This window comes from Salvelinus fontinalis, chromosome 13, assembly GCF_029448725.1.
Source record: "Salvelinus fontinalis isolate EN_2023a chromosome 13, ASM2944872v1, whole genome shotgun sequence".
Classification (NCBI taxonomy): Eukaryota; Metazoa; Chordata; class Actinopteri; order Salmoniformes; family Salmonidae; genus Salvelinus; species Salvelinus fontinalis.
Window position 1 is genome coordinate 7,154,457 of NC_074677.1, and position 15,926 is coordinate 7,170,382.

The window sequence follows — 15,926 nt, forward strand, 5'->3', positions numbered from 1 at the left end:
GCTTGGCGTTTCCACTAACTACCAAATATGGTAGAAGCTCAGTGGACGGCAGTGGGAGAAGATGGATATGGATTTTGACCGACATTCTGCAACTTTTCTCATCGATGAAACATTTGATCTCAATACAATTCTCTGTTCCCAAAAGTATAATATGTTACAATCAGATTTGACAAAGTTTTTTTTTTAATGCAGTTGTTTAGGAGTGCAAAGGCGAATTGAGTTTTTGCACACGCGCACTTAAGAGTAGGCGTTGCCTAACAGAAATATGCAAATTATTAATAGAACGCACCAATAGGATCTCGCTAGATTGTGCTCATTTCCTTGCTTTGTTCTGCCCACTATGACTCTTTGTTTTCATTTAAAACGACGGGCTGTGGTCTTATCTAGGTTTAGTTATACAAATCTTTGGTCTCTCTTTGCCATACCTCCAAAATCACGAGGTTAAGGTTAGGGACGTCCCAATAATCCCTGATTGCACAGACCCTGCCCGGAAGTTATTTTTGTTCGTACGTCTTGAGGGCGAAGGTTACATGAATATTCTGCCGCCGGCACATACACCTCTGTCGCACTTGTTTGTTTTTGTATAAAAAAGCAACTTTCAAAAGCGGGTAAGTAATGTACGATAATTGCGTGTGTTTACGAAATTATGTCATTATAAGTTCGGAAAGGAGTGTCGGTTTTTTAAGAACATGGACAGATCTGTTATTAACTTACTCTGAGGCGAGAGCTAACCAGCTATCTGTGGCGTTCTGACGCTTCGATTTGATTAGAATTTCCTCAGACCCTGAACGTAAACTGCTAACTTAACATAATGTTAACCACAACTAGATACTAGTAAATAAGAACAAAGCCAATGGCGTAATCTAACACATCATGACTGGTGTTTTTGTATTTTCTTAAAGATTGCTCAGTTTCAAACCAACTGAAGTTCTCTCAACTAGCGCGCTAACTTTGCTACTGTAAGCACCATGCTAGCTAGCCAACATTTATTAGCATCCATTTAACTAGCGTAGCCAGCAAGTTAGCCATGATAAATTTGTCAGACTTGGTACAATTTGTCAACCACATACGCGTTTTAAGAATACTCGCGAAATTGTTGCCGTCACCATATTGTCATACATTAACTAGTTAGGTAACGATACATTGCAATGTCACCTTACAATTTTAAATTCGTTAACTTTTTTTATATTACGCAATGACAAGGCATAGAAGTTGAAATGACCCGCGGTGTAAACGTTACCCCTAGCTATTGGTGAAACTGCGACTGTTGGATTTGCTCAATCTGTCCCCACTGTAAACAGGCAGTACTGCTACCACCACGACAGGAGCTGGAAGACATGGCGCGCCTGGTTGCGGTTTGCAGGGACGGGGAAGAGGACTTCCCTTTCCTCGCAAGACAGATTCCCTTGTACATCGATGACACTCTCACGGTAAACATTTTTACCGTCTCGCACAAGGTGCTGTAGTTGTTAGAAGGCTTTTCAATCAGGTACTCTTCTGAAAGAAGCTAGCTATGTCGACCAGGAAACTCAGGTCAAATGCTTTAACGTTAGTTGCGAGCGAGATGACTACTGTAACTAGGCCTCTCCAACAACTAGCGTTAGCAAGCTAACTTAGCTAGCCCTCTTCTCCAACCGGCTTTCCAGTCAGCAATGTTTGCTAGCTGTTTTGGCATAAGGAGCTATCTCGAACTGTCATGAATTTGCAATGATTCCCAGATGTACGTTATGCAATGTATTTTGGAATTACGTTTGAGCTGTTAGGCCAGCCTAACTGACCAGCTAACCGGCAAACTGTTAATTTAATGCGGTTGCTAGGTAGCTTGTTAGCTGGGTGGGTGGCTAACCTAAATGGTTATCATTTGAGCTGCGGTAGCTTATTGGATACTGAGCTTGGACATATGTTGGCAATGCAGGAACTGTATGGACAGGTTAATGTTGAAATAGCATTCATTTAGTGGATAGCTTCACTTCCTCTACTTAGCCCGTGTACCAGTCGCGTTGTTTGATACTTGTGCTAATGACACTATCAATATATGCCCCTCTTTTTTCTTTTTTTTACAGATGGTGATGGAGTTTACTGACAGTGTCATGAACCTTGGCACTCACCAAATCAACAGCTCTCAGATGAAGCAGTTTGTTGAGGTGAGTGAGTGCTGTGATAGAAGATTTGGGTGTACCTTTCAAACATGGCTTGATAAAATTTACCATAAGACTGTTGGTCATACTTCAAGGATTATGCCTTTTTTTATTTCCTCAACACTTAACTATTACACATGGTACTAAGTCAAGTGGTGTCTCGTGTGCCTGCCTGCTTCTGCCCCCCCCCCTCAGCATCACAACTTGCTGAAGCAGCAGGACCTGAACATCGCCATGATGGTAACTTCCAGGGAGGTGTTCAGCGCCCTGTCCCAGCTGGTGCCGTGTGTGGGCTGCAGGCGGAGCGTGGAGCGCCTCTTCTCCCAGCTGGTGGAGTCTGGGAACCCGGCACTGGAGCCCCTCACTGTGAAGCCCACCGGCGTGCTGTCTGTCACCAAGACCTGCATAGCCGACGCAAAGATGCTCTACACTCTCTTTTACGTCCACGGGTGAGTGAGACACGTGTCACAAGACTAATACTCCTGTAACCTTTACTTACTTGGCGTGTCAGACTGCTTCACTTGAAGCCTACCTTTTTATTGACATGTCACAACACCGACTCTTGCTGTGGCCTATCTTTTATCTGTACTTTATTGGCCAATTTACCTAAGAAACAATCTGTCTAAATTGTACCCTCGATTGACAGCAGAAATATTACATACAATTTCTTGTGTAAGAATCGGCTGTATTTGTGTGTGTGTGGAAGGTTTTTTGTTTAGCATATGTAAGTACTGAAATAATCTGACCACTATATGTTTTTATGGTAAGCTATTACTGTAAGTAATGTGCTAAACAGGAAAATATATATTTTTTGTAGGTCAAAGTTGAATGACATGATCAATGCCATTCCAAAAAGCAAAAAGAATAAACGCTGCCAGTTGCACTCCTTAGAAACACACAAGCCAAAGCCTTTGGGGTGAGTCACATTTACTGCTGCTATTTATCATCTATTAAACTGCTTGTATTGAACTTGATGTCATATATGATACAATTTTTTGGAAAAACAAGTTGTAAAGCCTGTTCTGTCAGACCTTTTAAATGTAGGCTGAATATCCACATTTGTCATACCAGGGCCAAACTAGGCTTTTGAAATGGCAGTAAGTCATTTGTGATGTGCAGTAAGTCATTTGTGATGTGCAATATTGTAGTGTCTTTGAGATATCTCTGAATCTTTAGAGGAGAAGAGAGCGTAGACAAAAGGCTAGGTTTAGAGAAAGCTGGAGGAGCCAAGACAGACAGCAGATGTAGCATCGTTTTTCACTCTGGACCCCTTCAGGCCCCCAGCAGGTAGGCAGCAAAGCAGACACAGCTCGTTCATTCAGAGCATTTCTACGTAACATTTCTGGATGCTAGTTAGTTAGCGCCAGTCTGAAGTAGTTAACTTCATTGTCTGGATCATGTCATGCATTATGTTGTGCACATGTACATCTGTGAAGCTCTACGTTTTTGAAAGTAAAATACTTTGAGGTTAAAGAGCATTTGAATCTGGATTTATCCAGTGAATACTTGCCAATGTTAAGTTGGCAATGCCTGTCCTTTTCGTCACCTCTATTGTGAAGCTGACTTGATAGGTTTATTTATTGAAATAATACACTGATTGAGTCGTGCATGATGTTAACAATGGGGGTTTGCTGCTGACAGGGGAAGCTGGATGGATGTGTGGGAGCTCATGTCTCAGGAGTGCAGGGACGAGGTTGTCCTGATCGACAGCACCTGCCTCCTGGAGACCCTGGAAACATACTTGCGCAAACACAGGTAAGTCACAGTAATGGTTTTAAGTAATATAGGCCATGTTTACATCCAACGGGCTTTATTTTCACATTAGACTGCTTGGGAAATTGTACTAGTGTTTTAATCTTTTTTTTTTCAGGTTCTGTACTGACTGTAAGAACAAGGTACTGAGAGCATACAACATCCTTGTAGGGGAGCTAGACTGCACTAAAGAGAAGGGCTACTGCGCTGCCTTGTACGAGGGACTCCGCTGCTGTCCCCAAGAGCACCATGTCCACGTCTGCTGTGAGACTGACTTCATGGCACATCTCCTGGGCCGGGCTGAGCCGGAGTTCTCCGGAGGTTACGAGTATGTAGACTGCTGCTTTTTCCTTTGTTCTATAATGTGTTCTATACACATGTAGTAACCTTCAGTACTGGACAAATAAATTGTTGTCCTTAAACTTAAATAATTCCTTATTTCTTCTAAAATTTGTTGATATTGGGGAGAGAACTTTTGGTCTCCACATTAAAAAAAAAAATATTTAAAAAATAAATCCTGGACACAATCATTGGCCCCACAGCTAGTACTTGATTGCTCAGCCTTTAACTGCTCTATTTTGTTTGAGTGTTTGAGGAGTGCTGTCCACCAAGTGCTGTTGTCAGCACTTGCCATAGGTTTGGATGGGATTCAGCTACTCCACAGGAATGCAAACTAGTCATCTTTCGAAATTCGCCGTTTTGGAATGCGATTCGTGTAGATCCGATGAGAAAAGTTTGGACTGGTTGTAAGCGAACGAGTGATGCGCGTTTGGAGCAATACTGTCTGCTGTATCCAAGGCTCAGCTACTCGTTCACTTAACAGAATGCAGCGCAGCACCTCGACTGAAGAAACAAGAGACAACCAATTTACAGCATCAGCTAGCGCTCTGGAAAGGCAGCTTGCCGTTCACAGCAGCGCGTCCCGTGAACGATAACGATGAGGTAACGACAGGTGAGAAGCCTGACCACGGAGACGAAGGTGATATGAAGCGTAACGTTACTTCACGAGCTGTAACCGAAAAACAACTGGCATTTGGAAAGTTTGAGGTGAGGGAGAAAGTGTGGTGGAACAAGTGTTAGTTTTGTTAAGCATCTTGCTAACGTCAGCTGGATTGACTTTTCCGTTAGCTAGCCAGTGTAATGTTGAGCTACATTAGCCAATTTAACAGCTCAAATAATTGAGTTTATGATGTGAAAATTAGCTTGCTAATAAAGTCAGGCAGCTAACGTTAGTAACCTAACCAATTCGCTATAGTATTAACTGGTATACGACTCCTTGCCGTTGTTGTCGAAAATCCCCCCTTGACAGGATTTTGCTGTGACTTGCTTGCTAGTTGAGATTTTTGCTCTTCACTCCGTTGTCAGTTTAGCCTACATTTCATTGATCTTAATAGCAGAAAGCGTTTTTGTCTGCAGGTTTCGGTTTGGCTATTTGTTTCAAGTGTATGTGGCGGTTCTAGCTTGTATGGCGCCCTGGCGAATCCCCCTTTCAGCGCCGCACCCGGAGGCGCACGGTGCCGCCCCCCCGGGCAATCTTAGTAGCAGAAAGTCCTGGGCGGCTGCCCATATCACCCATACCTAAATCCCCTCCTGATTTTTATTAGTCTATAAATAAATCTCTTTGCCGAAATTTGTCACCTCTCCCATGTCTTATTCGACTAGTATTTTTGTAAGTGTAAGGATAATAATTCAACCATAGTTGTTCTGAAATGTTTATTGCTTGCCAACATTTTACTCCCTTGGTTTAATATAACACGCATACATTAATTATTAATTTCGGTTGAATATCCTGACGTGAAGTTTGTTCTAGAGAAAGTATTTGACTTTGGCCACAAAATGAAGGAAATTAGAAGGGGGTGGGGGGATTCTGACAGTTCCTCAAATTATAACACGTTAGTTGCTTACTGGACCCTAGCAATCTGTGTGAAATTAGTTAACTAGCCACTATCTGGTAACTAGTGGTTTCCCTCATCAGTATGTGGTTAATTTTCACAATGAGAGAATTCGGTGAAAATGAGGTGTTGCTTGTTAAACAATTGGATCAAGTATAGCTGGAGCTGGGCCTGGTTTAAGCTGGATGCCACACTTTCCATCTTTCTCACTTTTTCAATACAGTGGATAAAAAGGCCAGGTGTACTCTCTGTCTGAAAGAGATCAGTTATGCCTACAAAGGGTCTCATGCTCTGCTGGCACATTGTAGAACAGATGTCCCCAGGCAGAAAGTGTATAATGTGCAGTGTAGCCCAAATATATTGTATTGTTGTTTTGATCTTGACAGTGAGGGGACAGTGCGGGGTATTATACTTTTTATAAACATTTTTACTCAGTGAACGTTATATTTGCACACATGTAGCCTTGTGAACTTGATCGATGTCTACTATAGTGGCCACTATAATAGAGCAAAAATAGAATGCCTGTTTCATTCTAGTTCTACTTAAAAATTAAAAATTAAACCCAAGTGCAATATTTAGAATGTGTGTGGTCATAAGCGTTCTATTATCAAGGCTGTCATGGTAACAGGCGTTCTATTATAAAGGCTGTCATGGCTAACTGCAATATTGGTGTCGTTTTCTCAAGACTGGAGGTTCATTTGCAGTAAAGTCTAGGCAACAAATGACAAGGGCATGCTTTCTTTACACTTTTTAGCTGTGTTAGGTTCACATTAACCACTATTTTACACACAGACTGATCATATTCTTTTGTTTTAATTAGTTAAAACCTGCATTACCCCCTAGCAGGGATATTTTAATTTTTTTATGTTTCAGTGCAAAAGAAAAACGTGAGCATGGCATCAGCAGACCATCAGGTGTTTTGGAGTTCAATGTTTAACAGTGTCCCAAAAACTGGGTCTCCATTGAAGGCCCCAAACACACATCAAAAAGCACCCAGTAATGGTTCAAGAAGAGTTGCTGGACTGTTCTGGACTCTTCCAATGAAGAGTCCAGATCTGAATCACATCCAAAACCAGCGAGTGCAGAGAACAGAAGTTGGAGGGCCATCCCTTTAAACATTGAAGAAGTAGAGGAATTTGTTGCTGAAAAAATGGGCAACATTTCATTACATTAACCAGGTTTCGATACGACCTTTTTATGAAAGTAAAGTACGTTGGATAAAAGAAATGTCACGACAGGCCGGATGGAAAGGGCAAATTTGTTGGTAAACTTTCCAAATGTTGACAACTAAATACTCTAAGACAAGGTGGGATCTTTTTTTGTCTAACATTTACGTGAAAATATTGATATAACCATATCGAAGTAAACTTGGGAGTCACGCGATATGTTGTGTGGTCCTCCCATTATGACTTGGGGGGGGGGGGGAGCATGCAGTTTTAGGCTACAGATGAAGTAAGTTATGATGAACTTCACAGGGTGGTGAATGTGCACTGTGATGGACTTGATGCTCCTTTCCAATAAATAGCTAGGGTCTTATTCTGATGATCGATGCTTGGCTGCTGTTAAACAAATACTCTTTTGTCCATGATAATCTCATCAGGTAGGCTATACCCACACTGTATCTGCCAGTTGTTGGCTAGAGAGCACGTGCCAAGACCGGAGTGTGCACAATCGCTATATAACTCAACAGTTTTTCCCTAATTTAACACAAAATGTTTTTGTGACAACCATAACTAGAGTAGAGAATTAGATAGTGCACATAAATGATTCCATGTCATCACGCACAGCCTTTTTTCTGCAACAAGTGAATTTTATGGAAACTCGTCTGGGGAAACTGAGTTTGTGAATTTTAGAGTAATATTCTGTCGCTACTGGTCTAATCCTAGTCTGAGTCTAGGGTGCCAATTTTGTCCATGCGAAATCTTAAGTTTACAATTGTGAATTTAGAAAATAAAGTTTACAAAAATAAAATAGCTTCTGCAATGTTGAAAATCCAATAACATGGTGTCGAGCACAAACTTAAAAAATAATAATAATGTTGATTTCCCCATTTCTCGTAAAATAAGGAAAGTGCCAGTATATTTGACCAGCACTATAGTAGTGAAGTGTGATTCACTCTCCTGTTGTCCTTGTGACCTTCTCATGTACTTAGTTGTAATTCTAAACTACCTTTTTGTTCGCTAGTTAAATGTTCTAAAAATATGACATTCTAGAATCGTCTAGAATGTCATATAGAATTAACATGCAAATTCTAACAACTCCTGCCCCTCTCGCTCGTTTAGACGCAGAGAACGGCACGCCAAGACCATTGACATTGCACAAGAAGAGGTGCTCACCTGCCTGGGCATCCACCTGTACGAGCGACTGCACAGAATCTGGCAGAAACTTAGGGCAGAGGAGCAGACCTGGCAGATGCTCTTCTGCCTCGGCATCGACGCTTTACGCAAAAGCTTTGAGGTTTGTTTGCACAATGCCTGCCAGCGTTAGGCTACCAATAACAAGCTTATGTGACACAGACATGTTTTGTTTGAAGTGATGTATGGTGAGTGCTTTCCCATCCGACACAAGTCTATGTTTACAGTGTGGTGGCATGTCAGTATGTATTGACTCTTTGACATACATTTTATGTCATGTTTATTTAGCCAGGATTTCTCTCTTTATAATAACGACTTGGTAACACCCATTTCCCCAGACGGCGGTGGAGAAGGTACAGGGCATCAGTCGTCTGGAGCAGCTGTGTGAGGAGCTGTCGGAGGAGGAGAGGGCCAAGGAGCTGAAGCAGGAGAAGAAGAGACAGAAGAAGAAGAACAGACGCAAAAACAAGTGTGGCTTCGACATGTCTGAGCAGGAGGCCGAGGGCAAGGACAAGAGCCTGGATGAGGTAACGCTTCATCGTTTTCCCCTCCCACAGACGGACACACGCGAGCACTGAGGCAGCATGACAACAGGGAAATACCAGGGAGTCTGTTATAGGAAACTGTCCTCACATGCTATCAGCATACTTGTTCCACATTATCTGGTTAACCTCATCCAAGCTAACCATGTTATTGACGGGTTAGTAATGCATTCTGTTTGTGACCTTGTTGTTCACACATTGTGTTTCATCACATTTTAGACGTTCAAAATGCCGTCCGTAGGTTTAAATGGCAAATATAGCGATCCAGTGTTTTAAATTCCTTAACTCTCCCTGCCCATAACACTGTCCTCCATTTTCTATAGTCTGGCCATTTAGGGATGTTACTCTAATACTGTCCTGTCGTTCTCTGTTATCCCCCCCCCCCCCCCCCATGCAGGGTTCATTAGAGTCTGTGGAGAGCGGTGGCTGCAAGGCCTGTGGAAGCCGAGAGGAGGAGGGGCATGTCAGCTGTGTGGAGGTTGTCGTCACCAGCAACGAGAGCACTACTTCCTGCAGCTGCCCAGACAGCACCGTGCCCATCCCGGGCTCTCCTAAAGTCAAGAAAGGTAATGCTGTCACCACCATCCAACCATCACTCAAGACCAGACACCTGACCCTGGGTAAGATCAATCTTACCAATGACAGCCACCCTTTCTGAAATGTATTTATGTGATATAAGGGTACAATTGAAATGTGAATCTCAGGAGGAAATGTGATGTATTTATATGCTAGCTAGACAGCTAATTGTCATCTTCAGTGCCTGTTGATGAATCGACAGGCTGAACTCTGTTCCAGTTCCGTGTATATATTTCATGATTTTCCCTTTATTCAGACAGGAGGCAGAGTAGCAGTGGGCTTGGGATGTGTACCCACACTGACTGTGACGGTGTATATAGTCAACACGCCGTTGTCTGGCTTATCGTTTTAACATCTAAAATCATTGAAATTGTTGCTTTTTTTAAAATTTAAATTAAATTCAGTGTAAATGCACAATTTGTAAGCTATTCAAAATAATAGGCTTGTCTTTCACGATCAACCATTTGAATGACTCTATAAGCTTAATGGAGTTATCTTAGTAAGTTGTTTTGCGATTTTTAGCATTAAATAAAAACATGGTAACAATGAGAGAGACCAAACAATTGCAAGTGACTAATGGAATAGGAACCTGAAACGTTACTGCCTTTGACTAAAATCACTCCTGGCAAATCAAAACAGAAAATAATAGGATATAGACCTACCCGTAGGCTACTGTCAAACGTTTCAGTAGGCTAAACATTACTTATATATTAATTATTTATATTATTTACAATGCGTTTATTGATGTGCTTGACTTGCACAATGAACAGTAGGGCAAATAAGCTTCTAACTCATAATTTATGTATTTTTTTGTACCCGCTTATTGAAGTGTAGCTTCAATAAGCGGGTACAAAAAAATACATAAATTATGAGTTAGAAGTTAACTCACTAACAACTTTATTTTGCAAATTGTGCATTTACACTGAACAAAAATATATAAATGCAACAATTTCAAAGATTTTTTTTTTTTTTTAGTTAGTTTCATATAAGGAAATCAGTCAATTGAAATAAATTCATTAGCCCCTATTTTATGGATGTCACATGACTGGGAATACAGATATGCATCTTATTCATCACAGATACCTTAAACAAAACAAAAAAGATCCTGCTGAAACATGAGGTGATGGCGGCGGATGAATGGTACGACAATGGGGCCTCGGATCTCGTCACGGTATCTCTGCATTCAAATTGCCATAGATAAAATATAATTGTGTTCATTGTCTGTAGCTTATGCCTGCCCCATACCATAACCCCACTGTCACCATGGGGCACTCTGTTCACAACATTGACATAAGCAAACCGCTCGCACGTAAGACAAATAGGACTATTTTCCAAACTATGCCTTTTGCCGATTCAAATGTATTTATATAGCCCTTCGTACATCAGCTGATATCTCAAAGTGCTGTACAGAAACCCAGCCTAAAACCACAAACAGCAAGCAATGCAGGTGTAGAAGCACGGTGGCTAGGAAAAACTCCCTAGAAAGGCCGAAACCTAGAGGAACCAGGCTATGAGGGGTGGCCAGTCCTCTTCTGGCTGTGCCGGGTGGAGATTATAACAGAACATGGCCAAGGTGTTCAAATGTTCATAAATGACCAGCATGGTCAAATAATAATAATCACAGTAGTTGTCGAGGGTGCAGCCAGTCAGCACCTCAGAAGTAAATGTCAGTTGGCTTTTCATAGCCAATCATTAAGAGTATATCTACCGCTCCTGCTGTCTCTAGAGTTGAAAACAGCAGGTCTGGGATAGGTAGCACGTCCGGTGAACAGGTCAGGGTTCCGTAGCCGCAGGCAGAACAGTTGAAACTGGAGCAGCAGCACGGCCAGGTGGACTGGGGACAGCAAGGAGTCAGGTAGTCCTGAGGCATGGTCCTAGGGCTCAGGTCCTCCGTGAGAGAGAGAGAGAAAATTAGAGAGAGCATACTTAAATTCACACAGGACACAGGAGAAGTACTCCAGATATAACAAACTGACCCTAGCCCCCTGACACAAACTACTGCAGCATAAATACTGGAGGCTGAGACACTATTGAACTGCAAATCCAAAACACACAATCAGATAAAAATAGTGATTATTTATAACAATCTTTATGACCCTATTTTAATTAATACAAAAAAAATTAATGAACATTGGCTTAGGCTAAAAACAAATAGCCTAAGCATATTAGGATGTGCATTTTGCATGTTGAGCTGTACACATCCTAAATATAGGCATACAAGTTACATATTAAAGTAGCCTAAACAAAATAAGTACTAAAATAACCTAAATTAGTGCAACAAAAATGCTATTAAGTTTTACAGCATAAGGTTTGACAGAATATTGTTTTCCCTGTGCTTGGGGCTGTGTCTGTCTTCCAATAAGATGCTTTTAGATTTTAATATAGGCCACCATTTTTATATATTAAAAAATATATATGTTTTTTTTTTAAAGTGCAATGAGGAACCATTTTAGGGGTAGTTGGTTTACCATGTCTGGCAGGGAACACCAGAATGTTGACCTTTTCTACCCCAGAGTAGTGAATTCAGCAGGATGATGGACTTGTAAATGTTGACAGTTTTGTAATCTGTCCATCCTTTTCCCTGAATCTTTTTTGCATATTCTGCAAGTGACTTCGGTCAGGTATTTGCTGCTGTTCCTGCATCTTTATTAGAATGACATTATGCACCAAATCACAGTTCTGTTATAACCAATGTGTAGTTTTATATTGTGTTTTTCCTGCCATTTGACACCTACGAGTGCAACTATATCTGGACAGGATGATGTGTCATTAAGACATTGCCCAACCCTAGTGTGTGTGTGCACACCATGAACAAAAGTATGTGGACTCCTGCTGTTTGAACATCTCATTCCAAAATCTTTGTCATTAATATGGAGTCCCCCCTCCCCCCACCTTTGCTGCTAGAACAGCCTCCACTCTTCTGGGAAGGCTTTCCACTAGATGTTGGAACATTGCTGGGAGAACTTGCTTCTATTAGCAATAGTGAGATCGGGCACTGTTTGGCAATTTAGCCCTGGCTCGCAGTCGGCGTTCCAATTCATCCCAAAGGTGTTCGATGGGGTTGAGGTCAGGGCTCTGAAGGCCAGTCAAGTTCTTCCAAACCGATCTTGACAAACCATTTCTGTATGGACCTTGCTTTGTGCACCGGGGCATTGTCATGTTGAAACAGGAAAGGGCCTTCCCAAACTGTTGCCACAAAGTTGGAAGCACAGAATCGTCTATAATGTCATTGTATGCTGTAGCGTTAAGATTTCCCTCCACTGGAACTAAGGGGCCTAGCCCGAACCATGAAAAACAGCCCAAAACATTATTCGTCCTCCACCAAACTTTACAGTTGCCACTGCATTCGGACAGGTAATGTTCTACTGGCATCCGCCAAACCCAGATTTGTCCGATGGACTGCCAGATGGTGAAACTCTGTTGCTTCCAGAGGCAGTTTGGAACTCGGTAGTGAGTGTTGCAACCAAGGACAGACCATTTTAAGCGCTTCAGTGCTCGGCGGTCCCGTTCTGTGAGCTTGTGCGGCCTACCACTTCGCGGCTGAGCTGTTGTTGCTCCTAGACGTTACCACTTCATAATAACAGCACTTACAGTCGAGGCAGCTCTAGCCGGGCAGAAATTTGACGAACTGACATGTTGGAAAGGTGGCATCCTATGACGGTGCCACGTTGAACGTCACTGAGCTCTTCACTAAGGCCATTCTGACAACGTTTGTCTATGGAGATTGCATGGCTGTGTGCTCTATTTTTATACACCTGTCAGCAACGGATGTGGCTGAGATAGCTGAATCCACTGAAGTGGTGTCTGCATACTTTTGTATATATGTAGGGGGCATTACCAGCTAGACCAGCCTCATTGAGTTTATATATTTAATTGTTTGGTCATTTCTTTAGGTCTTTCGCCTCACAGTAATGGGAGTGACTGTGGTTACTCGTCTAGCATGGAAGGCAGCGAGCCTGGCTCACAGGAAGGATGTGACGTCGCCTGCACTGAGGGTATCTGCAACCACCACGAAGCAGGTTGGTCCATCTTCAGTTAATGGTCCAAATAGTAGTGGCTAGTTGTGTCAAAGCTGAAACAAAATTGGGATTCGTAACGTTAAGGGGGAAAAACTATCCCGAAAAACTTTTTTTTTCTGGAAAAGTTTTACTCACAGTTATTACGAAACATATTATTTTCTGTGTTATGGCCTAACTAGACGATAGGCTGTTAAGGCCTGGGGAAAGTTGTCATTTTAAATAAAACCAGAGTAAGAGGTGAACTTTAGGCTTTGCGAGGCCTGTAAGACGAGACGCAGATTACGAAGTCGTATGCGCTGGCTCACCTGCTCTTTCTCTTTGCTAACGATGCGCGTGTGTGCAGTCTTCGTTCTGTTGCCTGTAGAATATCCTAGCCTATTCATTGATGATAGCCTCTGCTTTACTTAAGGTTTCAGATATAGCATGCCAAAAAATTGCGAGATACAGCTTTCCCTCGCTATTCACATGGAATTTTATTAATTTCTGATGGTTGTAACAGAACCCCCCCCCCCCCCCAAATGCTGTTAACCTTATGACCCCCCCCCCCCCCCCCCTATTTGTTCCATCCCTAGTAGTGTTGCTGTTTGTCATTTTGTTGAAGGCTCAGAATGTGGCATACGTGCATAGAATGCTTGTCATTTCCTTGTCGTCTTGTCATCTGAAGGAGACTACTTGTGCGGTCATCAATGTGCTGAAGACAAGGAGGAGGAGGGTATGGACAGCTGTGTGGAGTGCTGGGCCAGCTCTGAAGAGAACACCAAGGGCAAGAAGAAGAATAAGAGAAGAAAGAACAATGGCCTGTTATCTTACTATCAGGTTAGATGAGAATGTCCTAGCGATGGCGATTTAGCAGGAATTCCTGCTTAAATTTTTTTGTAGTGTTTTCCCATTCATATAGCCTATAATTGAAATGGACCTTTCCCTTAGCCAGATTTCCCTGATGGATATGTTAGCCTAGTCAGAGATGTGATCTGGTCATGTCATTCATTGCTTCTCAGATAAAAAAAAAAGTTTTAAATATATACTTTTTCCTTTTTCAACCAGGGTCCAAATGCAGAGGTTTGTGTTATGGACGAGAACAGGAAAGGGCAAAATACTGCTGCAACGTCACCCGTGTGCAGAACGAAAGAGACGTGTGCCCAGTTGTGCCTCGACACTTTTTCTAGTATCGCACTGCAGTTACCATGTGCAGAACATCGGAAGAACATCAGCCATTATCTGGAGGATAGCAGTGCCAAGAGTCTCATGGAACTACTGGTGAGTGACATTTTTTTCAAAAAAAGTTGGGGTGGTCACTTCAGTGTTGACATCCATTATTTGTACTAGTTTTGAGTTCCATATGGGTGGTAGGCTGTAAAACATTCAACGTGTGCCTTTTTGAAAGGTCCATTTGATCAGTGCGTTTTTTTTTTTTATGTACTGAAAAACAGGATGACTCTGAAGTGACTTCAGATGAAGAGAACTGCCTCACGCAGGATGAGATCCAGTCATTTGTGGACAACAACAAGTCCTTCTACAACAACCGTGACCAGTACCGACAGCACCTGAAAGATAAATTCACCAAGTACTGCCACGGAGATGCAGATTGGTTTGCTGCTGCCACTACCAGCGTCAATTAATGAATTAGCTGCTGTTGCACTACTCTACTGTCATGATATCTTGTTACTGGGACAACACACATGGTGATTACCAGATTACCACCCCTCTGCTCGCACCGCCTTTTAAAGGAGAAAGAATTCAGTAGTACATTTTAGTGTTTTTGTTCAATGAGCCACCCCACCCCCTCTTTGTTCAATGATCCCCCCCCACCCCCTCCTTGGTTGAAGTACATGTGGTTCTTATTTTCCCACCTCTGTTCATCCTCTGTCACATTCTACCTGTTCACCTTGTCACACCGTCCTTGTTGTCGTCCGTCCCACCCTGACCAAACCCCGCTTCTTTTCTGGTCTCATTTTGTAGGGCTGTTGGTTTAGAGCACAGTGGATCTGATAATTAAGCTTGCAAGCTGTGACATTAGGGTTTAGATGGTAGTTGTCTTGTGTGTTTTTTTTTTTTTTGTATTTTCCATTTTTTCTCTTGTCTCTTCCTCTGTGACGCTTCATTTTAGTGGGAAAAGTTGTACCAATAAATGTGTACAGGAATTATATAATCTGAATAGATTTTACAGTGAAACATCCATTTATAACAGGGTTTGGATGTGATGTTAAGAAGGGTGCAATGTGTAAAATTGACAAAATAAAGAATATTTATTAATATGCATTAGAAAGTTGTTTGTGCTGTAACTTTTTTTTTTCTTCTGACATGGCAACCAGCTCGTGCTATGTTCATAAAGAACCAGGTGATGGCGTGATGACCAATTTACCCTCACAGATTGGGAGCTGACCAAGGCTTACGTCAGAACAGTACTATACTTTACCGTCATCAGACTAATCATTTAATGGCTTTTTATAGTCTGCATTACACTTTCACACATGAAAAGTTCTTGCAAAACTTAAGTTCAAACTGGCTGCTCTTGGTGCCGAAAAAATGTAACACGCATGTGAAAGTGACATGATGACAGGGCTTACTATTTTGCTATACTGTAGCTAAGTACTCCCCTGACTTGTTAAATAGTGAGGATGACGTTTGTCTCCTTAAAGATAGACAATGCTTA

At 42.0% G+C, this 15,926-nt stretch overlaps 1 protein-coding gene across 2 annotated transcripts; it reads left to right on the top strand.

The window, feature by feature from the left end:
- The first annotated feature begins 355 nt into the window (after positions 1 to 355).
- Positions 356 to 15,539, top strand: ggnbp2 (gametogenetin binding protein 2). Of its 2 annotated transcripts, none has more exons than XM_055941556.1 (14): positions 356 to 608; positions 1,302 to 1,430; positions 2,064 to 2,144; positions 2,334 to 2,587; positions 2,956 to 3,054; positions 3,780 to 3,893; positions 4,009 to 4,218; positions 8,065 to 8,239; positions 8,475 to 8,663; positions 9,076 to 9,298; positions 13,148 to 13,273; positions 13,938 to 14,089; positions 14,318 to 14,530; positions 14,704 to 15,539. In XM_055941556.1, exons 2-14 carry the CDS (start codon positions 1,338 to 1,340, stop codon positions 14,890 to 14,892), a joined length of 2,118 nt encoding a protein of 705 aa, XP_055797531.1. In that variant the 5' UTR covers positions 356 to 608; positions 1,302 to 1,337; the 3' UTR covers positions 14,893 to 15,539. The 2 variants fall into 2 exon arrangements, with proteins under 2 accessions (XP_055797531.1, XP_055797532.1); XM_055941557.1 differs by having other exon boundaries at positions 357 to 608; positions 9,076 to 9,244.
- Positions 15,540 to 15,926: the final 387 nt, after the last annotated feature.

Bases quoted from the DNA above. Each gene is read 5' to 3' on its own strand.
- ggnbp2 (XM_055941556.1), top strand. From the start codon at position 1,338: ATGGCGCGCCTGGTTGCGGTTTGCAGGGACGGGGAAGAGGACTTCCCT. The intron at 3,894-4,008 runs GTAAGTCACAGT...TTTTTTTTTCAG, and splicing joins ACATACTTGCGCAAACACAG to GTTCTGTACTGACTGTAAGA. The intron at 13,274-13,937 runs GTTGGTCCATCT...TGTCATCTGAAG, and splicing joins CTGCAACCACCACGAAGCAG to GAGACTACTTGTGCGGTCAT.